The sequence below is a fragment of the Triturus cristatus genome, chromosome 6 (assembly GCF_964204655.1).
Source record: "Triturus cristatus chromosome 6, aTriCri1.1, whole genome shotgun sequence".
Classification (NCBI taxonomy): Eukaryota; Metazoa; Chordata; class Amphibia; order Caudata; family Salamandridae; genus Triturus; species Triturus cristatus.
In genome coordinates this window covers 1691093263-1691119458 of record NC_140589.1, presented here as the reverse complement: position 1 = coordinate 1691119458, position 26196 = coordinate 1691093263, and the positions used below count along the sequence as shown (strand labels likewise).

Genomic DNA, 26196 nt, shown 5'->3' with positions numbered 1-26196 from the left:
ATTAAGGAGGAACTACAAGACATGGAAAAGGAAATACAGACATTAAAGCTCACGCCCGACATGATGAAATTCAAGGAGGAACTGGAGAGCCAAATTGAGAAGCATGAAGAAATTATTAGGAAAAGGAAACAAACCAAATTCATTAGAGATAAAAACGATTATACAGATGGGCATATTTTTACATTTGGCCGAAAATATGATTTTTTTAAACAACAAAAACATTTTTCAGAAACGATGGGTGCAACAAGCAGTTTATCCTCTCTTACATCAACAGAGGCAAGTGATGTAGAATCGTTGGAAGCAACGGATCCCTCTAGATTGTCTTTTTTAGGGGACATGCGCCTCGTTCTTCAACAGAGGCAATGGGAGCAAAACCGGACAAGTCAACAGAGTTACAGGGGCAGAGGCAGAGGACTCTACTGGAAACCCAGAAACCAAAGAGAAGAACCAAATGAAGCAAGCGAATTTCCAGAAAAAACAGGAACCCAGACGAGAAGCATGCGACAGAGGAAGAACTTTTAAACTCAATAACCCCCATGGATGAACTACAAATTGTCAACCTATCGCAAAGACAAATGAGTGAAGCAGAGTTGTCTTTACTAAAAAGAGGTATACATTTTTGTCCCATCCAACCAACAGACATTGCTCAACTGAGAATTGACTTTTATAAATACGTCAGAAAAATTAAACTGGCAAAACTTTTCCATGAGAATCAAGATACATGGAATAAAAAGGAACACGTTGAGGCCGTTACAGTTTCGGACTTATTGGCAAAGGATTCAGAAAGTTATGTAACCCTGCTAAATCTGGATGTGGAAAATGAAGATGAGAACATTACGCTACAGGCGGCTTGCACCCAGATGGGTGCTGGTTTGAGCATGAAAAACCCTAAATCTAAATACTATCCCCAACTAACACTGGGAAACAAAGTGGATCTATTTCAGGAAGCAGTGGTGCAGGATATTCATAAAATGAAATTTTCTAAATATAAGGACAACTTATCTGAATCTGAAAGGAAAGCGCTTTCTAGTTTAACTGAGGATAATCAAATTGAAATAAAAATTGCGGATAAAGGTGGCAACATTGTCATTTGGGACCGCAGTGCTTATGCCACAGAAGCGCATCGCCAGTTGAGGAACGAAGTGTACTATGAAAAATTGAAATCAAACCCAACAGATGAAATAAAAAGACATGTAGATCAAAAATTATCAACATGGGCTCAGAAGAAATTGTTGGATGAGAATGAGGTGAAATATTTGACAGTACAATTTCCTATAATTGCGACTATTTATTTCCTTCCCAAACTTCATAAGGATTCAAAGAGGCCACCAGGGAGACCTATTTTATCCACCAAAGGAACTCTTTTGGAACCAATATCTAATTATATTAACTTTTTTCTGGCACCTTTTGTTTGCAATTTGAGTTCATATATAAAGGATACCACCAATTTTTTGAGAAACTTACAGGATACCCCTTGGCAGGATAGTTATCTCCTCATTACCATGGATGTCATCTCCCTGTACACTAACATTGAGAATGAGATAGGAATGAAAGCAGTAGAATCTTTTCTAAAAGAAAGAAACATTCACTATAGTGATCATAACAAAATGCTGCTGCAAATGATATCATTGTGTCTCACGAAAAATATATTTGTATTTGGGGAGGAGATCTACCGCCAGAACATGGGTACGGCTATGGGTTTTTCCTTCAGCCCTAACTATGCTTGCCTAGTGATGGGTTGGTGGGAGAAAGAAGTAGCCTGGCACCCTCAGCATGATCAATATGTCAACAAAATTGTCCTGTGGAACCGCTTTATTGATGACCTGTTTTTAATCTGGGACGGGACCAAAGCGGAATTTGATAAATATTTCCTTATTTTGAACTCAAGTATGGCAAAATTGAAATTCACTAGTGATATAAGCAAAGAGAAAGTGATATTTCTGGACATGGAAATATACATTAAGAATGGTCAAATTAAGACAACTTTGCATCGTAAAGCTACAGCCACAAATGCGACACTGTTGGCAACTAGCTTCCACCAACCATCACTCATTGCGAGTATACCATACGGTGAATTCTTGAGGATCCGGCGGATCTGCACGGAACAAGAGGAGTGGATTAACCAGAGTTTACAGACAGCAAGGAGATTTGAGCTGCGCAAATACAATAAGGCATTGGTCAAAAGGTGTTGGCAACGGGCGAATGAGAAATCAAGAGAGGAATGCTTGAAGCCCAAACAAGAGATCAAACCTGAGGCTGAGCCCATAAGAATGATTATGGATTTTTCGAATGATGCTAAAAAAATAAGTAAAATCATCAGAAAAAATTGGAAATTGCTACAAATGGATGAAACTGTCAGCAAAATCATAGGCAATCATCCCTTAATTACATATCGCAGAGCTCGGAACCTCAAAGACAGGTTGATCAACAGCCATTTCCAAGGCAAAAAGAATGCAAGTTGGTTGAAAATCAATGGGTTTATCAAATGCCGGAAGTGCAAAGTTTGTGAAATTGCTAAACCCACTACGGAGTTCAGTCTAGCAAATGGGAAAACCTGGCGTATTAAACAGCTCATTTCATGCAGAAGCCAATTCACAATTTATGTTATTGAGTGCCCGTGTAAATTGAAATATGTGGGCAGCACTACTTGTGAATTAAAAAAACGAATTTTGGAACACACACGGGCTGTAACGAACAATGACACTACGAACGCTGTTGCTAAACATATGGGACAGTTTCACACAAACAATTGGAAGCTTTTAAAATTCTACGGCATTGAATCAATTCCATTGTCCATCAGAGGTGGCAATAGAGAGAGAATCTTACGGCAGAAGGAATCCCGCTATATCATCAAAATGAGGACATTAACACCTTATGGCCTGAATCAAAGTGAGGAACTGTACAGCCACCTGTGATTGGAACCATGATTGATTTTTGTTTTTTGAATGATGTTGCTGTTTTGCTGTTGCCGTGACATAAGTTTGGAGGGACATATCCTTGATGAATGGATTGGTCTGATCATGAGGATTGGTGGTCTGATTCGTATTCTTATGTTTGCTCTAATTCCAATTTGTGAAAATTGGTATGTTTACGTATTCTTAAATTCTTTCTTGCGCAATACAACAGGTTAGCCAAAGTGGCATCACACAATATAATCAATTTTAAGCCTGGTCCGAGTACTATGCGCTCACACCCCACTGGAGGGGTCTCATTTCACATGAAAACACATAAAAACATGTATATTGTGAAGAGGTTAGTAATCTGCGAAGGTGATTGGTTAACTTCTGCACCAACTTTGAATATAATTGCATAGGGATCGTGTTAAAATTCAAAATTGATAACACAGTCTCCAAAATGAGCTAGCGGGCAAATTATCCGCATGAAGGTGCCATATTAAATTTGTGCAAATGAATTTAGATAATATAATTGGTTTATTTCACTTTAATTGGAACAAAGTGGGGGATCTTGATTTTTGTGAATTTTTCTGCTTTTGGGCGAATTTAAAATGAAAGCATTGCATCAGAACTACGGAGTGCGATCCTGATTTTCCTTTTTGGGAGTTGTGGATATATTGTAACGGTCTGGCTCGACCGTCAGGATCCCGCACTGGTGTGCAGCGCCATTGCCGGCCGACGAAGGGAGCCAAGTGGTGATCTTTCATATATATATATATAATTCACTGAAAAAACCATAGGTTTCACACACGTTATAGTTAGGAATTAGCATTTAAAAAACCTTGCAAATTCACTGAAAAAACCATAGGTTTCACACATGTTATAGTTAGCGGAAATTTTACTGATAAAAAACCAATGAAATTGCCCCGTTATAGTTAGTGCTGGCAACTATAACTCACGCGACCGCAATCCTCTGCTGATGCTAATACTGTATTTAGACACTTATTTGCCCATGTCTTCTTCCATACATTTTTAGCTATACATATATTACAAATATTTTTTTTTCATAAAGACACATATGTCATCAGCAGAAGATTGCGGTCGCGTGAGTTATAGTTGCCAGCACTAACTATAACGGGGCAATTTCATTGGTTTTTTATCAGTAAAATTTCCGCTAACTATAACATGTGTGAAACCTATGGTTTTTTCAGTGAATTTGCAAGGTTTTTTAAATGCTAATTCCTAACTATAACGTGTGTGAAACCTATGGTTTTTTCAGTGAATTTGTACGGTTTTTTAAATGCTAAGTGACTTTACGCCATTCGTGGCGTGCGCGCCCACTTAACGCAGTTCGTTCCGTGCGCGCACGGTGCGCTTCGCGCACCGTGCGCGCACAGTGAGCACGCGGTGCGCTTCGCGCACCGCGCACCCACTTTACGCAGTTAGTGCCGTGCCCACGTTACGCTAGATGGGCCATGTACGCACGATGCGCTTCGCGCACCGTGCGCACATGGAGGACATATTATGCGCTTCCTTGTGATAGGTAATCTGTTGAAATTTTTTGGGAAATTTCTGTGCTTTGATAAGCCATGCACAAATGGTGGTCTTCGGCCACCATTTGCACAAGGGGTGGAGAAAGTGTGGATAGTGTTTTTTTTATTTTTATTTTTTTACCGTACGCTTACGGTAAGCGTACGGTAAGCGTACCCCGCGAAATTGCCGAAAAAAAAATAATGCCGTTTTTGCTCTTGGGGGATGTTTGGGGACTCCCTCAACATGACTATGTGAGAGGGAGTTGTCAAAACATCCCCGTAACATGTTTTTGGCCATCATGTTTGATACATAACACTCAGTGCGGTAGACAAAATGGCGGACGCCGCTTCCTGGTTTCTGCCGATTCGAATGTTTACTAAGATCTAAGAGCCAATCAGAATCGCGCTCGCGCACGCCACCGTACGCTTACCGTAAGCGTACGGTAAGCGTACCGTAAGCGGGCTCAGATATATATATTGATTTAAAGGCTATTTTCTCAGAATCTACTGAACAGATTTACACCAAACCTACAAAAGGCACTTCCTTGACCTAGGGACTACCTCTCTGCCAAATTTCTAGTAATTCTGTTCAGCCGTTCGGGCTGTAGCTCGTTCTAAAGGTCCTATGGAAAAATGCATGGGAAAAACGCGTTTTGGGACCCCCCTTTTATCTCAGCCCCCGCTTGACGAATCCCCCCGAGACTTTCAGGGTAGGAGCGGAGCGTAGCGCCCCACCTATTTTGAGAAATTCGCGAGGATTCGTCGACCGGCGCCAAAGTTATTCAAAATAGAATGTTGAGGTTTTCCTATGGAAACGTGGTCCTAACTATAACTACCTACTGGCGACCGCCAGTAGGTAATATATATATATATATATATATATATATATATATATATATATATATATATATATATATATATATATATATATATATATATATATATATATATATATATATATATATATATATCACAAAAAAGAGGTCCCAACATGGAGAGCCACATACAGGTGTGTGAATCTTTAATCGGATGGGCAGCTCAGTACAGCAATCACTGAAGCCCACAAAGTCATCGTGCCATCAAGTCCTGACGCGTTTCGGGCATCGCGCCCTTGGTCACAGGTGCTGGCTGTATGAACGAAGGCAGAATCCCGCCGCTCTTTTTCATCAGCAGTGAAGTTCCGCCCACTGGGCGTGTCCGCAAGTGCATGCTGGTGAATGGAGTTCCTTCAAATGATAATCACTGGTAAGTACGGCTGCCTAAGTCTCAAATACAAATAATCTCCCAAGTGGGGCTGTGTGGCTTGTATGAATGCCGCAGGACTGGTATATCCCAGCCGAACACACATCGTTCCTATCCAAAGTATGAATGACTTCAGAGGACCCGCTCATCCGCGGGAGGGCTTCTCCGCGACCTGGGAGGGCCGCATTTCATTTGCATCACAAAAAAGAGGTCCCAACATGGAGAGCCACATACAGGTGTGTGAATCTTTAATCGGATGGGCAGCTCAGTACAGCAATCACTGAAGCCCACAAAGTCATCGTGCCATCAAGTCCTGACGCATTTCGGGCATCGCGCCCTTGGTCACAGGTGCTGGCTGTATGAACGAAGGCAGAATCCCGCCGCTCTTTTTCATCAGCAGTGAAGTTCCGCCCACTGGGCGTGTCCGCAAGTGCATGCTGGTGAATGGAGTTCCTTCAAATGATAATCACTGGTAAGTACGGCTGCCAAAGTCTCAAATACAAATAATCTCCCAAGTGGGGCTGTGTGGCTTGTATGAATGCCGCAAGACTGGTATATCCCAGCCGAACACACATCGTTCCTATCCAAAGTATGAATGACTTCAGAGGTCCCGCTCATCCGTGGGAGGGCTTCTCCGCGACCTGGGAGGGCCGCATTTCATTTGCATCACAAAAAAGAGGCCCCAACATGGAGAGCCACATACAGGTGTGTGCATCTTTAATCGGATGGGCAGCTCAGTACAGCAATCACTGAAGCCCACAAAGCCATGCCTTCGTTCATACAGCCAGCACCTGTGACCAAGGGCGCGATGCCCGAAACGCGTCAGGACTTGATGGCACGATGACTGTACTTAGCTGCCCATCCGATTAAAGATTCACACACCTGTATGTGGCTCTCCATGTTGGGACCTCTTTTTTGTGATGCATATATATAATATATATATATATATATATATATATATATATATATATATATATATATATATATATATATTCAATGAAAAAACCATGGGTTTCACACACGTTATAGTTAGGAATTAGCATTTAAAAAACCTTAGAAATTCACTGAAAAAACCATAGGTTTCACACACGTTATAGTTAGGAATTAGCATTTAAAAAACCTTAGAAATTCAGTGAAAAAACCATAGGTTTCACACATGTTATAGTTAGCTGGACATTTTACTCGTAAAAAACCAATGAAATTGCCCCGTTATAGTTAGTTCAGCTAACTATAACTCGCGCGCCCGCAATGCACTGCTGATGACGTCACATATTACATCACTCATGACATGGTCAGTGACATCACTCATGACATCACTGATGACATCTCAAATGACATCACTGATGACATCACTGATGACATCATCCTTGTGATAGAGTGGCAGACCTCCTCTCACCTTAATATAAGCTTTGATACACACATTCAAAAATAGAGACTAAAAATTTCAAAACAATGGACATACCAATACCAGTTACAACAACCTCTTCAGTAATTCTAAGATCCACATACACATCCACTCATTCACCAACAGTCCTATACAGTCACTCATACATGTACTCACTCATCATATGTACTCATACATCTATACATCCTGTTACACAATGCCACTCATCCATAGAGTTACTCACACACATAGTCACTCATGCTAATAAAGAATCAAACATACATTTACTTGCATATACAGTTATACACACACCACCACACTTACTTCTACGGAAACTTACACATACTTAGTCTTTTAAACAATCACTTATAGAAACACATACTTATTCATACAGGAACTCTTTCAATCTCTCACTTTCACATATACTCACATATATACACCAATAGTCACATATACTAGTTTAAAACGTATGTAGTTACTCCTGAAGACACTATTGAGACAGTCATTCACTCACTAACACACCCATACACACACTCATCCACCCATACAGTCCTGCACACATGCTGTGTTCAACACATACAAACAGTGAGTCACTCATTCATGCACCGATGCACTACGTAATACCCCCCACCGAACCATGCAGACACTCAGACTGATACTCAAAAAAACAACTAATAACCTAAATAGGCACCCATGTAGCTACTCACCAACCCATGCAGCCACTTATACACAAAGTGAGAGACTGATACAGATATTTACATATTTAAACATTATTCACTAAGCCATGTATTCACTATGATACACTTAATCAGTCAGTTACACAATCAATTTTTCAAAAACAAATCATCCATTTAGACACTTATATACCCATTTATTCTTCCATCGACCATGAGATATACATATATAAAACATATTTAATTTTCAGAATAACACACATTCACTAGATGATGTCATCAGTGATGTCATCAGTGATGTCATTTGAGATGTCATCAGTGATGTCATGAGTGATGTCACTGACCATGTCATGAGTGATGTAATATGTGACGTCATCAGCAGTGCATTGCGGGCGCGCGAGTTATAGTTAGCTGAACTAACTATAACGGGGCAATTTCATTGGTTTTTTACGAGTAAAATGTCCAGCTAACTATAACATGTGTGAAACCTATGGTTTTTTCACTGAATTTCTAAGGTTTTTTAAATGCTAATTCCTAACTATAACGTGTGTGAAACCTATGGTTTTTTCAGTGAATTTCTAAGGTTTTTTAAATGCTAATTCCTAACTATAACGTGTGTGAAACCCATGGTTTTTTCATTGAATTTGCAAGGTTTTTTAAATGCTAATTCCTAACTATAACGTGTGTGAAACCCATGGTTTTTTCAGTGAATTTGCAAGGTTTTTTAAATGCTATTTTTTTTTTATATTCTTCATTTTTTTCAAACATATTTTTATTTTAATTTTCTTATCTTTTATAAAGACTATGCTTTAATTTTTAAAATCCTTAAATATTTTTTTTATATATATTTTTTAAAATAAACATGTAAAATTTATTTCCAGATTTTTTTTTTTTTTTTTTTATAGTACGCGTACCGTAAGCTCACGGTAAGCGTACGGTTTACGCAACGTCCGTAATCTATCTACGCTGCTTGCGTATAGTTACGCACTTTGCGTAGCCGCGCGTACTGCGCGTGGGACGCGTGCGCGCTTACGCAACACGCGCACGTTACGCGGAAGTGCCGGGAAATGACTGTTATGCGCATGTGCGCAAGCGCGTGTCTTTTTTACGCGCACGCGTACTTTTTGCCGTAAGCGCACCGTAAGCGTACCGTAAGCGTACGGTAGGTCATGTGATCTTGAAACACAACTTTTGATTGGTTGAAACTACTTTCAGTTCTAGAACTCTCCTACACCACACCCATTCCCCTCATTTCTGCTTGTGATCCCTTGGGAGAAGGAGCTGGTTTGTCTTTGGGATACGATGGCAGAACAGCAGAGCTCTTCTGAGAGTGAGGCTAGCACCAGCAGCACTGTCTTGAGGCAGAGAGCGAGGAAAGTAAAACCTTCTTATGTTTGGGATTATTTTACTTTTCCAGAAGGCCAGCAAAAGGTGAATGCACCCTTAGTTACTTGCAAGCTGTGTCAGCGTGTACTTTCTAGAGGTAATCCTGACAGGAAGTATTCCTTTGGGAATCACACCATGATGAGGCACCTCAAGGATGTACACAAAAGGACACATGCTCAACTTTTTGGAGGTAACTCTTCAGAAAGACGAGCCAGTACATCCACAGCAGCTCAGCCTGGACCATCACCTGCAGAGCTTACTCCTTCTTCTGCAGCTCAGGTGAGCCCTTCATCTGTGGGGGGAGAATCTCCTTTTGCTGGCCCTCTGGAAATGAACCCTCGATTTCGGAAGGTTGATATTCATTGCACATTTTGTAAAGCTCTAATTTGTTATAGGGAGACCAGTGTTTCCCTAGTGAATAACAAAATAGATCAGCACATTTGTAGCTTTGAATGATTTTCCCATGGTTCCTTTCCTCTGTCCCTGCATGAACACAACGGTTCTTTTAAGAGCCAACCTTATCTTTCATCTTTTTTTTACATTTTTTTTAAAAAACTTTTTTTTTTTACCGTACGCGTACGGTAAGCGTACCTTTTTTTTTATTTTTTAAAAAAAACACTAAAAATCATTTTTCACATTACAAGGTCCTTGAAAGACTACAATTATTACTATTGACTTACCATACTCACTGAAAAAAATATTTATTCATTTGTTTTTTTAAAAAATAGTTTTTAAAATGGTTGTAGTTTACGAAAATTTTCTATATCGATCTGAAAAAAAAGAAAAAAGTATTAATATTTTTAAAACATTTTATAATACAGTACACATATTTACATTTTTTCCCCAAAAATATTTTTGCCTTATTTTTGCTGTTTTCAGAATATATTGCATTTCACTATAAATTGTGAAAGCAATTGCATTCATCATTTTACAGCGGGCAAAAAAAAATAACAATCTCAAAGATTGTATTAAAAAAGCCCAGAATCTCTTCTCACTTAAACTTATCATTACAGAAATGCATATTATTCTTAAAAAATGTCATCTAAAAACAATACTTTTTTCTTTAAAATACCGTCTGATATTTTTGTTTCAGAAGTACATTCACAATAATATATCTCAAATAACTCCAAAATACATCTGATTTTATTTCCTTTAGGCCAAATAGTATTTTTTATTCTTTCCCTGGAATAAATTTCCAAGGGAAAACCATTAAAATTCTAAAGTTTAATCTGTCCAGATCTCACCGATTCTCTGTAACATTTTGGTTCACGAAAATTTTTCGAATAATTTATTTAGTCCACAATAGAATTGCTTACTTTTCCACATGGCCAAATAGTAATTTTTGAAATTATTTTTGAAAAAATTTCCAGTGGCAGTCCAATAACATTCCAAAATTTAAAATGTGCAGAAGTTACCGATAATCTCTAAATTATTGGTTTTTCAAAATTGCATTAAAAATTTAAAAAGTCCACATTACAATTGGTTATCTTTCCTTTAGGCCAAATGATAATTTTAAAAATCTTTTTTCTACAAAATTGCAATGGTAATCCTGTAAAATGGTAAAATTATTTTGTCCAGATCTTGCCAAGTCTCTCTAAAATTTAGGTTTCAGGAAGATTAGATAGGAATTTGCTAAATCAAAAGGCAAACGTTGTTTGAAAATCAATTGGGAATCATTACACAGTGTCCATCCTTTTTCACATTTTAGATAAACTGTGTAATGTCCAGAAGTAACAGTAGGTCCATCATGGAAAATTATTGCAACAGTTACAAAAGTTTTTCCTGAAATTGATAATTGCTGTCCTGTAAACTTCTTTATTAAAGTATCCAATTTTGATCCATCAGCTCTACATCGTTGCATCATTAAAATTACATACTGTCCGTATTCCCTTAAAATTAATGTTGATAACATGTCAGAATTACACTCACCACATTTCATGCTATGATTAGCATCTTTAACTAAGTTTGCAAAAGTGACTGTTTTACTCTCTGGCAATGTCAAATAAATAAACCTTTCATTATCAACAATAGAACCACTTATATTATAACAATTATCACAACTATGTTCCCATTTATAAGAGAGACCAAAAAAAATGTCAATGGGAACTCCTTCTTCTTCCACTACCTGAAGAAAATACATCAAAAATTCGTGAGCATCTTGCTGTTCATTTTGAGAAAACTGTGTTCGTCCTGAACATACATCTAAAAGTTTTCTAATATCAGTAGCACTTTCTATTTGAGTTTTATCTTTACTCAGCTTTTGAAAAAGGAGACTGAGCTCTGAACAGAATCTTTTTCCCTGATTTATTATTATCTGCTCTTGCAAACTTTCCAGATAAAAAGCAACATTCAGCACTACATTTGCGTAGCAGTTGACACCAGAGCTATTTTCAAAATGACATCCTACAACCTGTTCTTCATTTTCCTTATTCTTTTTGCTTGCAATTACATCACTCCTCTTTTTTTTCCTCTTCTCTACATCTTCATTACAGATATTCTCATTTCTCCTTTTACGAGAAACTACACGTTTCTCCAACACAGGATACTGACCTAAATGAGGAGCATAGCTTCTTCTTAATCTATTATACTCCTTTACACAGTTTGTATCAGCACTAACTTTTGAGTCATCGAAGTCTATCATGAATAAACCTGATAATGTTTTGACTCGTGACAAAGCAACATATGCCATACCTTCTTTGAACACACTAGATCCAATGTTCACAAATGCACAATCTACAGTCAATCCTTGAGACTTGTGAATAGTTACAGCATATGCTAGAGAAAACGGAAACTGCTTCCTACGTACATATAAGTCTTTCACAAGCATGAAACGAACTGAACAACGACAAATGTCTTTAACTTCCTCTATCTGATCAAATTTTATTTTTAACCATTCAATTCCATCTTTTTTCTGATAATTAATAAAACCCACAACTCTTCCCATCGCTCCATTTACTAAGCCTTTTTCAACATCCAAATTTCTCCTTAAAAACACTCTACAGTTCATGCAAACATATAGATTTTTTTCTAATCCTGCTGTTTTGGAGATGTTCTTCTCTAGTGAGTCCAATTTATTTTTCAGTTTGCCTGTTACTGTGACAGTAATTCTTCCATCCTCAATTTTGTCCACTGCTTCCAATTTCATGATCTCTTCCTTTTCCAATTTCAAAAGCTCCTCATTGAATATTGAGCATTCACGTAGAGTTGGCATTAAGCAGATGACACTTTTGTTTTCTGCAATGTTCTTGTATATCTTCTCTGCAACTATTTCTTCCTTTGGAAATAAATTATGTAGCAGCCGAGTCTGTAATGCTTTTTTGCCAGCTTCTGTGAGTAGTCCAATCCTGATATCTTTCAGAATACTTCCATATTCTTCATCGTTTGCTTGCCTCATATTAGTTGTAAGTTCCTTGTACTCAAAGAAGGACCAAATATTTGTATTACCGATGCTTCCCAATGACTTCTTCGTGTCTTCATGTGTCACAGTATTAAACACTGGTTGTCCTTTAACCGGAGTAAGTTGCAAAAGATCCCCAAAAACGATGACGTGTTTTCCACCAAATAACACGTCATAGTCTGTCTTCAAAATTTGCTGCATTCTTAAATGCACAAAGGCAAGCATTAAGTTTGATACCATGCTCACCTCATCAATAATGAGAACTTGCATCTTCTTCAATACTCTTGAAACTTCCAAGCATGCTTCTCCAGTTAGCTTGTTGAATTGTATTTTGTTCTCATGCTCCACTGGTAACATTAGCAAACGATGTAAGGTGATTCCTTTTATGTTATATGCTGCTAACCCAGTTGGAGCAGTAACCACACAAGACAAAGTAGAATCTGTTTTTTGCTTTAGGTAGCTTCTGATGACTTTAATTAGGAAACTTTTTCCAGTGCCAGCTTGTCCGCTTACATACATCCTGATTGGATGAAATGATGTGCATGAGCACTCTTTTTTTTCATGTAGAAATCCGTGTTCAATTTTGTTTTTGATCTCTTCATAAATTTGTTGCTGCTCTTGATTCAGTTGTCTTTCCAAATTTTCTAAGTCTATAAATTCTTCTTGAGCTTGATTCATAGCCGTTTCCACTTCATTCATGGCTATTGATGCTTCATTTTCAACGATTGGTTGTCCTAGGGGATCTTGACTGTATGTTCCTGAACTTTGGCTGTCCTGAGAACTGTCTCTAGCAATTTCTGCTGCAATTGTAGTTTCCTGTTCAATTTCTTCATTTAACATTTGCAGATAAGTTGAGAATGTACTGCATTGTATGCTGTCTTTGCAAGCATTAAAAGAATCTTCATAGCTTTGAAATTCTCCCAGTAGTTCATCCTCTGTACGCCATGGTTTAAACAACTGTAAAAGAGCCAAGTAGTAAAATTCCTTCTTGTCAGTAGTGTCGCAACTCAGCTTCCGGTGATTTATCAAACTTCCTTTGGTTTGCTTCACCAAACATCCTTCTTCACCAACGACTTTATATTTTCCATTATTGATGTCTTCTGCAGCTTTCCGTGAATAAATGTAGTTCTGCAGCACTTCATAGAGACACATGTTCTCCAGATGATGACTTCTCTTGGGATAATATGTGTCCAACATGTTTGTTTTCAATATATCTGTACTTTCAGGTTCGAACTGTGCCAAATATTCAATTTCTCCAACAGATTTCAGTACCCGATTTCTCATTGCTGCAAGGCCTAAACTTGCCCAAATTATTCTTCTTGACTTCGAGTAGAGACTTGCAGAAGATAATCTATCTGAACATTCGTAGGATCCAATTTCTCGATGCGATAACATCTTCAAACTGAAACTGTACAGCTTCTTACTGACAGTCTTCTCGTGAGAAATCTCTTCCCACATTTCCTTCAATTCTGTTTTTTCTGATTTCGTAATGTAAGACGTTACATATCGAGCAACAGCAATGGAATTGTCAGCAACATACTGTATATCCATGTTAGCGTTCCACATGGATAAAATGACTGGGTTGTAGTCATTTATATTTTTTGATTCTTCTTTTCTTTTAAGGTTGTAGGTATTCTTAGGTGATTTTCTTGTGATAGTATGTCTCACAGCTGACATAAAACTGTTGACTCTTCCATTTGTAAGAACAGGTCTAGGAAATCCAAATCGACATTTAGTGTAGTATTTTTCTTTGCTCTTGTATTTCCGTCGACAGTATTTTCCACACCGATGACTTTGGAAACGTAGAACTTGCTCCTTTAACTTGTACTCTTCTGTGCTTTTAGGTATAGCACATGTTGCATATTCTTCAATGTAAGATAACACTGCTTCATCAGTATCTGTTCCAAACTTTGGGGCATCCTTGATCCACAGCAGCATATGAATATGAGGAGCACCTCTTGCCTGGTACTCTTTTCTCCAAAAGAAATCCACTACTTCTCCAAGGGGTGGATTTTTTTTATTGCAGATGAAGGACATCATAGCCTCAAATCTATGATTGAAATATCTGCAAACATTAACCGGATCCAATGAGCACAGTTCTCCTGCTGTCTTGTATTCGATGTTTTCAATGTTTGAATTGGCCTCTCGTAGAAAATCCAGTAAATCATCCCAAGCGTACTCGGCGCAGCTTAGGGTAAGGAACCATGTTGGTGTTCCTAAATTGCGTAACATGCATTTTAGTTCACCATGGCGTCGGTACCAATATTCATTTGTCCCACGCTGACAAGCCATCAGATTGATCAGTTGTGTTTCCAAATGATCATCTCGGTGCTGCACTTTCTCCATAAAATCCTTAGCAGACACATTTTGTAAATGTACTCCACTTTTTAAAATGTGATTTACTGCATAAGACAGTGCAGACAAGTCGCTTTCAAATAAAAGATGGAACAAATAAGGGATACTTTGTCGAAATCTGGGATCTTCAGCATATAGTCTTGTAGTCCGATACTCAGAAGCTGGAATCTGTTCCGGACGTTCATCGTATCGTCCTCCTTTTCCTTTAGGAAACAGCTGGGGAAAACATCGAGCTTCCAAGCTCTCCTCCCATACACTCACGGGATTTCCTTTTGCTTTCTTCATCTGAAAGAGATCAATATTGTCTCCCATAACTTCTTTCGAATGGAGAGGATGTATGCTAAAATGTTCATAAATTTCTTCTTCCTTTGACTTGTCCACTTTTTCAATTTGTCCACTTGGTGTTTCTGTATCTCCTTGTAAATCTTCTTCTTCTTCTTCTTCTACTATATAAATTGATTCATACCATTTGTTATTTTTTTTCAAATACAAATTTGCTCTTTGTACTTTCCGCACATCTACCAGCTCCTGCCAAATCTTCTTATTCTTTGTAGGTACACCATTAACCAGAATAATTAATGGTTCAGTTTCCAAAGTATCCGCATCAATAGTTTCCATATTTTTTTTCAAATCCAAGGGCAAATACACCACTCTACCTTTTAAACCTCTCACTAAATCTGAAGGAGGTAATTTACCAGTTTTGGGCTCCATACGTACTATGGTCTGGAACGGATGAACACATTGAATGAGTATAGACTCATATGTATTTAATTCAGAAAGTTCAGCAGGAATAGCATCCAATTCTAAATTATTATGTACAGCTCTGGTCGGCATTCTATTTTCCTCTAACTTGTTGTAGCAGTATTTACAAATACGCTGATCTTCACCCAATTCAAAACAATTTTCAAGAAATATATATGTTGCAAAATCCATCCACTTATAATTATCTTCATTTTCACTCTTTCTGTAGAGATCAACATTCCTAGTTTGTTTTCTATAATGAGTTCTGCGGCAACAAATACAAGTAACATTTGGTCTTTCATTAGAGACTATTGCAAATTTTGTTATGTGATCATTAAATGTCTTACTTACACAAGGTTCTACATTCTCTTCCACTTCTGCCTCATTTACTGTGTCCTTCTCTGCACTGTTTTGTTCAGGACCAAAGTAACAAAACTGAATTTCATCAACAACCTTCTCTACATCTGATACCGTTCCTCGGAACAGAGCCCTATTCAATTCATTTAACTTTATTGCTGGACTTTTGGCAAAATACAACCGTCTCACAAACTTTCTCATTTCAGTATGATGAACAGCCAGCATCCTAAAATGATGGAAAACACTATTGCACACTTTTCTAGATAGACAAGCAAGAGAATGACCCTGCAAACCAGTATTCTCTCTCACTCTGCATGGATCCAGACTTTGAAGCACCTTAATCTTTTGTTTTACACTTTTTTTACTATATTCTCTTAGAAACTCTCGAAATCTGTCAATAGATTCCTGACGCACAGTGCAAATACTACTACAATTCCAAGTGTACACTGGGGCTTTAGGACGTCTCCCCATTGCCTCATCTGCCATCACTTGTACCTCATCTCTTGGAACCATTATCTCCTTCTCCATTATGCAACCATTTTTTACTTCGTATGAACGACCTCTGGTGTCAACTGCATGCAGCAAACTATTACTTTGAAAATAGCTCTCTTCATTAAAAAAAGGTTCACTACTTGAGCTATGCATCCACTTTCCTAAAAACACTTTACAAAAATTTGTTCTGTTCACTACTCTTTTGCTTTTGCTTTGTGATTTCAGTACATTAACCATTTTATCTAATGTACGCATCCTATTCAAAATTAATATGAATAGTTTCCTTTTTAATTCTAATGCCTTTGCTGCAATGGCTTCAATTTCTTTTTTTCTCTTATAATATTTAGCCTTTTGCTTATATTTCTTTATATCCTTTATCAAATTGGACATAACTCTTCTCTGAAACATTTTTCTACGTATCTCTTTAAATGCTGTTTTTCTGTTTATGTTAAACTTTTCAATTGCAGAAGGTATATTTGCATTAACTAAATCCTCAATTTTTTGCTGTTCTGTAGGTTTTGTTACATTTTTCCGAGAACAGACATTTTGTACATTTTTGTTTGTTTTCAATATTTTGTTTAGGAATTGTCTTTTTTGCTTACCAGAAGATTTTTTCTTTTTCCCAACATCAGCATCTTCTACTAACTTTGGTCCTCCAGTTGTCCTCAAATATAGTTTTTTTTTTAGCGTTTTTTGAACTCGAGATTTTGTAGGCATCTTAAATTTTGTTCACTGTTCTTCAGCAATACCTGCAAAAAAACTAAAAAAAAAATTCTTTATTGAATTTAAATATATTACTACATTTCTTTTCACAATAGTCACAAAACGAAATTTCTTTGCCAATTTGAATGCACACAAACTCCTCTTTTTTTTTGGGCAAGTGAAAATCTGTATAACAAACTGTCACATTATGAAACCAAGCTGTTTTTTTTTCAGACCACCACCGTGTGTATTCTCTGTGACTGCCTACACTCCAGCAGGGGCAACCAGCCTTAGTGATGCTGAATGTATTTGCATTACAGACTTAAACCTGAAAACCCCACTCGCTTCTAATTACTGTGCATGACTATACATGGCAAGCACATGGGTGTGTGCTAAACCTCTGCTTCTTCCCCCAAAAATTCGCTCCTCTTTTCCATCTACTGCAACTGTGAAATCACCAGAGCAAGACGCAATACATTTCTGCCTATAATTCTTCTATGCACACAGAGTCATGTTTTCACATTAGTGCCAAAACGAAATTTCTTTGCCAATTTGAAAGCACACTTACTGCTCTTTTTTTTTCGGGCCAAGTGAAAATCTCTTTTTACACTTTGAAATCACTTTTACAGACTGACACATTCTGAAACCTTTTTTTTAAAATTTATTTAAATGCACATGTCCAAGCTGTTTTTTTTTCAGACCACCACCGTGTGTATTCTCTGTGACTGCCTACACTCCAGCAGGGGCAACCAGCCTTAGTGATGCTGAATGTATTTGCATTACAGACTTAAACCTGAAAACCCCACTCGCTTCTAATTACTGTGCATGACTATACATGGCAAGCACATGGGTGTGTGCTAAACCTCTGCTTCTTCCCCCAAAAATTCGCTCCTCTTTTCCATCTACTGCAACTGTGAAATCACCAGAGCAAGACGCAATACATTTCTGCCTATAATTCTTCTATGCACACAGAGTCATGTTTTCACATTAGTGCCAAAACGAAATTTCTTTGCCAATTTGAAAGCACACTTACTGCTCTTTTTTTTTCGGGGGCAAGTGTATATCTCTTTTTTCAATTTGAAATCACTTTTACAGACTGACACATTCTGAAACCTTTTTTTTTAATTTATTTAAATGCACATGTCCAAGCAGTTTTTTTTTCAGACCACCACCGTGTGCATTCTCTGTGACTGCCTACACTCCAGCAGGGGCAACCAGCCTTAGTGATGCTGAATGTATTTGCATTACAGACTTAAACCTGAAAACCCCACTCGCTTCTAATTACTGTGCATGACTATACATGGCAAGCACATGGGTGTGTGCTAAACCTCTGCTTCTTCCCCCAAAAATTCGCTCCTCTTTTCCATCTACTGCAACTGTGAAATCACCAGAGCAAGACGCAATACATTTCTGCCTATAATTCTTCTATGCACACAGAGTCATGTTTTCACATTAGTGCCAAAACGAAATTTCTTTGCCAATTTGAAAGCACACTTACTGCTCTTTTTTTTTCGGGGCCAAGTGAAAATCTCTTTTTACACTTTGAAATCACTTTTACAGACTGACACATTCTGAAACCTTTTTTTTTAATTTATTTAAATGCACATGTCCAAGCAGTTTTTTTTTCAGACCACCACCGTGTGCATTCTCTGTGACTGCCTACACTCCAGCAGGGGCAAACAGCCTTAGTGATGCTGAATGTATTTGCATTACAGACTTAAACCTGAAAACCCCACTCGCTTCTAATTACTGTGCATGACTATACATGGCAAGCACATGGGTGTGTGCTAAACCTCTGCTTCTTCCCCCAAAAATTCGCTCCTCTTTTCCATCTACTGCAACTGTGAAATCACCAGAGCAAGACGCAATACATTTCTGCCTATAATTCTTCTATGCACACAGAGTCATGTTTTCACATTAGTCCCAAAACGAAATTTCTTTGCCAATTTGAAAGCACACTTACTGCTCTTTTTTTTTCGGGGGCAAGTGTATATCTCTTTTTTCAATTTGAAATCACTTTTACAGACTGACACATTCTGAAACCTTTTTTTTTAAATTTATTTAAATGCACATGTCCAAGCTGTTTTTTTTTCAGACCACCACCGTGTGTATTCTCTGTGACTGCCTACACTCCAGCAGGGGCAACCAGCCTTAGTGATGCTGAATGTATTTGCATTACAGACTTAAACCTGAAAACCCCACTCGCTTCTAATTACTGTGCATGACTATACATGGCAAGCACATGGGTGTGTGCTAAACCTCTGCTTCTTCCCCCAAAAATTCGCTCCTCTTTTCCATCTACTGCAACTGTGAAATCACCAGAGCAAGACGCAATACATTTCTGCCTATAATTCTTCTATGCACACAGAGTCATGTTTTCACATTAGTGCCAAAACGAAATTTCTTTGCCAATTTGAAAGCACACTTACTGCTCTTTTTTTTTCGGGCCAAGTGAAAATCTCTTTTTACACTTTGAAATCACTTTTACAGACTGACACATTCTGAAACCTTTTTTTTAAATTTATTTAAATGCACATGTCCAAGCTGTTTTTTTTTCAGACCACCACCGTGTGTATTCTCTGTGACTGCCTACACTCCAGCAGGGGCAACCAGCCTTAGTGATGCTGAATGTATTTGCATTACAGACTTAAACCTGAAAACCCCACTCGCTTCTAATTACTGTGCATGACTATACATGGCAAGCACATGGGTGTGTGCTAAACCTCTGCTTCTTCCCCCAAAAATTCGCTCCTCTTTTCCATCTACTGCAACTGTGAAATCACCAGAGCAAGACGCAATACATTTCTGCCTATAATTCTTCTATGCACACAGAGTCATGTTTTCACATTAGTGCCAAAACGAAATTTCTTTGCCAATTTGAAAGCACACTTACTGCTCTTTTTTTTTCGGGCCAAGTGAAAATCTCTTTTTACACTTTGAAATCACTTTTACAGACTGACACATTCTGAAACCTTTTTTTTAAATTTATTTAAATGCACATGTCCAAGCTGTTTTTTTTTCAGACCACCACCGTGTGTATTCTCTGTGACTGCCTACACTCCAGCAGGGGCAACCAGCCTTAGTGATGCTGAATGTATTTGCATTACAGACTTAAACCTGAAAACCCCACTCGCTTCTAATTACTGTGCATGACTATACATGGCAAGCACATGGGTGTGTGCTAAACCTCTGCTTCTTCCCCCAAAAATTCGCTCCACTTTTCCATCTACTGCAACTGTGAAATCACCAGAGCAAGACGCAATACATTTCTGCCTATAATTCTTCTATGCACACAGAGTCATGTTTTCACATTAGTGCCAAAACGAAATTTCTTTGCCAATTTGAAAGCACACTTACTGCTCTTTTTTTTTCGGGCCAAGTGAAAATCTCTTTTTACACTTTGAAATCACTTTTACAGACTGACACATTCTGAAACCTTTTTTTTTAAATTTATTTAAATGCACATGTCCAAGCTGTTTTTTTTTCAGACCACCACCGTGTGTATTCTCTGTGACTGCCTACACTCCAGCAGGGGCAACCAGCCTTAGTGATGCTGAATGTATTTGCATTACAGACTTAAACCTGAAAACCCCACTCGCTTCTAATTACTGTGCATGACTATACATGGCAAGCACATGGGTGTGTGCTAAACCTCTGCTTCTTCCCCCAAAAATTCGCTCCTCTTTTCCATCTACTGCAACTGTGAAATCACCAGAGCAAGACGCAATACATTTCTGCCTATAATTCTTCTATGCACACAGAGTCATGTTTTCACATTAGTGCCAAAACGAAATTTCTTTGCCAATTTGAAAGCACACTTACTGCTCTTTTTTTTTCGGGCCAAGTGAAAATCTCTTTTTACACTTTGAAATCACTTTTACAGACTGACACATTCTGAAACCTTTTTTTTTAAATTTATTTAAATGCACATGTCCAAGCTGTTTTTTTTTCAGACCACCACCGTGTGCATTCTCTGTGACTGCCTACACTCCAGCAGGGGCAACCAGCCTTAGTGATGCTGAATGTATTTGCATTACAGACTTAAACCTGAAAACCCCACTCGCTTCTAATTACTGTGCATGACTATACATGGCAAGCACATGGGTGTGTGCTAAACCTCTGCTTCTTCCCCCAAAAATTCGCTCCTCTTTTCCATCTACTGCAACTGTGAAATCACCAGAGCAAGACGCAATACATTTCTGCCTATAATTCTTCTATGCACACACAGTCATGTTTTCACATTAGTGCCAAAACGAAATTTCTTTGCCAATTTGAAAGCACACTTACTGCTCTTTTTTTTTCGGGCCAAGTGAAAATCTCTTTTACAGACTGACACATTATGAATCCACCATGTGTAACTACAACAAAAACAATTCCCATTTCTATTATTCATTTCTTAAGTTACCACATACATCCCCTCTCAAACTGTAAACTCACCTTTAAAATTAGTTAGTTGTGAAAGAAATGTGTCACTCAAACAGCAGATTATCAGAGCCAGGATCTCTGTTCTGTACACCTCTCTCCTCTCAGCAGAACCAGATAATGGCAAACTTTCCCTCTATTTTTCCACACATATACATGTAAGTTTCAAATCTCAGTGCTTCCCCCTTTTTTTCAAATGTAATGACACATTTCTATTGGTTGAAAACCAACCCTTTTCCAAAAGTACCCTGCCCCCAACTTGACTTCTGCCTAGTACCCTTCCCCCAACTTGACTTCTGCCTGCTACCATAGCAACAGCTCATGGAACACTGCTGTGTGCAGTTAGGTCAGAAGTTCGACACACAATGTTTCAATTCCACAGAGCAAGAGTGCTTGACTTTTCAAACCTAACTGCAAATCCATAGTACTGTTCTTTGGTTACACATTTTTTTGTACCAATACAAAACATGCTTCTATTAATTTTCACATACAGCCTAGTTTTTTTTCTAGAATGGTATGAAACAGCCAATCAGTTCTTTTTGTTTTGTAAAAAATATGTATGCCTCCATTTCCAAACTGTGTTTCTTTTCATATTGCCATTCTACTGAAAGACACCTCCTGAGTGCATCCAGTTCTCCTTTGAAGATGTTCACAGTGTGGATTGTAGGGCACAGCTATGTCTTCTGGAGTGAAAAGTTTGCAGAGAAAACAGATATGGTGAGAGACCTTGCTTTGCCAAATGTAGACATTAAATGGATTGGTCAGAGAGGGTTAAAGTGGCACCAATTGATGCCATTGGTGAAATCCTTCATGCAAATCCAACACCCTGACCTCATAATAGTGCACTGTGGTGGCAATGACCTAGGCACTTTGACTGGGGTAGGTCTGGAAATGCTTATGAAGGACACCTTTGCACAACTGTTTACACTTTTCCCTAAAACTGCCTTTGTGTTTTCCAACATATGCCAAAGGCAAAAATGGAACTGGTCCAATCATTTCTGTCCACAGATTGACAAAGCAAGAAAGCACGTCAACAAATCTGTTTCTGCTTTCCTCCGTGACTATGGTATGGGTGCCATTTACCACAACAACTTGCGTTACGACATGCAAGACATTTATAGAGGAGATGGTGTGCACTTCAATGATGAAGGGAACAGAGTCTTCCTCTTGAACCTTAGACTCTGCATCGGTACTTACTTGTAGGTACCACTAAAAAAATGACTCCATAAACACAACAGCTCTTTTTAGAGCTCCCTAATTTCTAAACTCTTAAATCTGATTTTCATTTATTTATTTTTATTTTTTTTACCGTACGCTTACCGTGAGCTTACCGTACGCGTACCCCGTGATTTTTTTTAAAATCAATAAATGTTTTTTTTGTACTTTTCTGTCCTTCTTTGACCCCCTTACAATTGTTAGGGGGTCTGTAACTCTCCTCATTGCCCCCTTTCCTTGTTTTCACTCTTTTTTTTCAGAGTGAAATACACAAAATGGCGGCCGCCGCTTCCTGGTTTCGGCCGATTCGAATGTTTACTAAGATCTAAGAGCCAATCAGAATCGCGCTCGCGCACGCCACCGTACGCTTACCGTAAGCGTACGGTAAGCGTACCGTAAGCTGGCTCAGATATATATATTGATTTAAAGGCTATTTTCTCAAAATCAACTGAACTGATTTACACCAAACCTACAAAAGGCACTTCCTTGACCTACGGACTACCTCTCTGCCAAATTTCTAGTAATTCTGTTCAGCCGTTCGGGCTGTAGCCCTGTCTAAAGGTCCTATGGAAAAATGCATGGGAAAAACGCGTTTTGGGACCCCCCTTTTATCTCAGCCCCCGCTTGACGGATCCCCCCGAGACTTTCAGGGTAGGAGCGGAGCGTAGCGCCCCACCTATTTTGAGAAATTCGCGAGGATTCGTCGACCGGCGCCAAAGTTATTCAAAATAGAATGTTGAGGTTTTCCTATGGAAACGTGGTCCTAACTATAACTACCTACTGGCGACCGCCAGTAGGTAATATATATATATATATATAAATATATATATATATATATATATATATATATATATATATATATATATATTTATTTATTGCACATCAGCTTTCATGAAAAGGGAAAGAAAGCTGCATTCCAGTTTCCAGTAGGAATTTCCACTTTTATTACAAGTAGCAAACACCTACGCATTTCAACTCCTCCAATTCTTGCTCACGGTGAGTGAGTCCTCTATCTATGTCAGTTTGTATACATATAATCTATACTGCCTATTATGGGGTATTCTGGGAAATGTAGTTTTCATGTGCATTTGGTTGCTTAACAAAAGTTCACTATTAGACTTTGTTACATCACAAACAAGCATAAGAATACACAATTCCCATTTCATTGGTATCATTGCTATGTTATGGTGATTTGACAAATACATACACCATTTGTAACTTATTATATTATTGTATGATGTTATACAAGTTCATAGTTCCAGTTACAGCTAGTGGGCTTAGTGCCCCTAGTGGACAGATTCAATTATGTAGGGATTTAGAGATTTAGCGATTTCTCTTATGAAGCTCAGGTAAATAATTGATTTCTCAAAACCAAATGCAAAATAGATGGCTGAGTGCCTTGATTTTCAGTATACTCTTCCCCATTAGTCTCATAGTACTCCGCTTCATTCTAGTCTGTCCTATTTAACGATATTATAATCTTTTGAAGATGTGTGTATTTACCCCTTTTCCTCACAAGTCCATCTAACCGATAGTTAAACCTAAAAATGGTATGTCTAGGTTCCACATATTATTGGGTTCTCATAGGGTGCCTGATGATCTGTGCCTATGTTATATATACATTTGCTACCAATAAAGTTGTATATTATGAGTTGTTGGAATCTAGTGGTTGTTGATTCTCATGTTTGACCTATATTACAGCCTAGGTGGTCCTATATTTTAAATGCTAATGTTGTTTACAATCCTAATTTGTCTGTTTAAATAGAATGCAAGTGCTCTTCATTCTATTGTAGGTTTGATCATACTATATTCTATTCCTATGACCCTACTTTCTTGCTAGTATACACACCACTCCTTATATTTCTGATCCATACTGGGGCAACAACATTGTTATCATTGTCCATTCTTGCATGATTATGATAAATGTTATATACACTATAAATGTACATAAAGTTCTTCATTCGCATTGAGACTGAATGGTATTTTAGTTCATAGTCTTATAATGTATTTACTTTCAAATCTGTGCAGTTGTAATGTTCTGTCCCCACCTCTCTCATTTTTGGGACCACATGCAACTGTATAGTATCTTAAGGTTTTCTAATTGCAGTCATAATGTTGGACATGATGTTTTGCAATTGCATAGCTTATGTCTTTATGTTGAACAGCCCGTATTTGTTCTTATATTCTCTTTTTCAATGGGAAAATTGTGCTTCCCACATATTTTAAGCCACACAAACACTGGATGACGCATACCACAAATTGTGTGTTACATGTTATTTTATGTTCAATTAAGAATTCTTTTCCCTTTAGATCTTTGAAGTTTCTCATGTTTTTCCCTACATGCCTTGCAGTTATTGCATTTGGTGAAACCCTTACTTTGTTGTTGTAACCAATTTTCTGTTTGTTGGTTTGTAAAGTGGCTTCTTACTAATCGATCTTTGAGGGAGCGGACTTTTCAGTATATTATTTGAGGTTTGTTCCTACTGCTCTTGCAATTTCATTATCACTTGCTAGTATATTCCAATGTTTCTGAAAGACCTTGTATATTAGTTGATGTTGCTTGTTGAACGTTGTTGAAAAATTGAAGATTTTTTCCTCTTTCGTACCTGTTCGATCTACTTTCTCCATCAGTAATTGTTGCCTTTTTCTGACTCTTGCTCTTTTGGCTTCTTGTTCAACATAGGATGTCGACCTCCAGTAGGTTATAAATAAATATATATATGTAGCTACTCTGTAGTTAGGGTGACCAGAGACAGGGATTTTTGGGATTTTTGTCACTTATTAACTGCACCCGATGACGAATGTCTGTGAAACTTTGGTGGCCCGATGCGCCCGTTTCATTCTTTGAATTCTGAAAGTTTTGCAACGTTTTGTCAAGGGGATTGAAAAAACAAGGGGGACCCAAAACAGGTGCAAAATGAAAGGCACTTTACATTGACATTTATATTATGCATAGCGCGAAAACTGTCAGTCAGATTTTGCCAAAATTTGGTAAAATGATATATTATGGTGCAGAGATTATTCTGAGAGGTACAACAGGTAAGTAAAGTATTTCATAAGTTTTAAGTGTTTTTAATTTAGGTATATCTGGAACTGCGGCTGTACCATGGTACTCCCGTGGTATATAGAGATGATAAGTCATTAGATGATTGGCTAATGACTGCCTTTACAAAAGTTAAATGCAGTCATCCTGTTTTCACCTCGAATTTCCTTGTGCTCTTAGTTACGCTATTCAGTGGAGGTAAGTATTAGGTTTGGGATATTTCCCATACCTATTACCACTTTATTAAAGTGGTAATAGGTAGGGAAAACAATTTATACCTTTAGATATATTTGAAAAACAATTGAGAGTACCGCAGTATGCTGCCGGTTGGGGGATGAAGTCCCATTGGCTGCTGAGAGC

The 26196-nt window shown here is 38.0% G+C and overlaps 1 protein-coding gene across 1 annotated transcript; it reads right to left on the bottom strand.

The window, feature by feature from the left end:
* Positions 1-5916: 5916 nt before the first annotated feature.
* On the bottom strand, positions 5917-21703 carry LOC146821845 (uncharacterized). Its single transcript, XM_085609921.1, has 3 exons — positions 21594-21703; positions 14050-17214; positions 5917-6121 (listed from the first exon to the last, which is right to left on the bottom strand). Exons 2-3 carry the CDS (start codon positions 17169-17171, stop codon positions 5917-5919), a joined length of 3327 nt encoding a protein of 1108 aa, XP_085466047.1. The 5' UTR covers positions 17172-17214; positions 21594-21703.
* Between the last annotated feature and the right edge of the window lie 4493 nt (positions 21704-26196).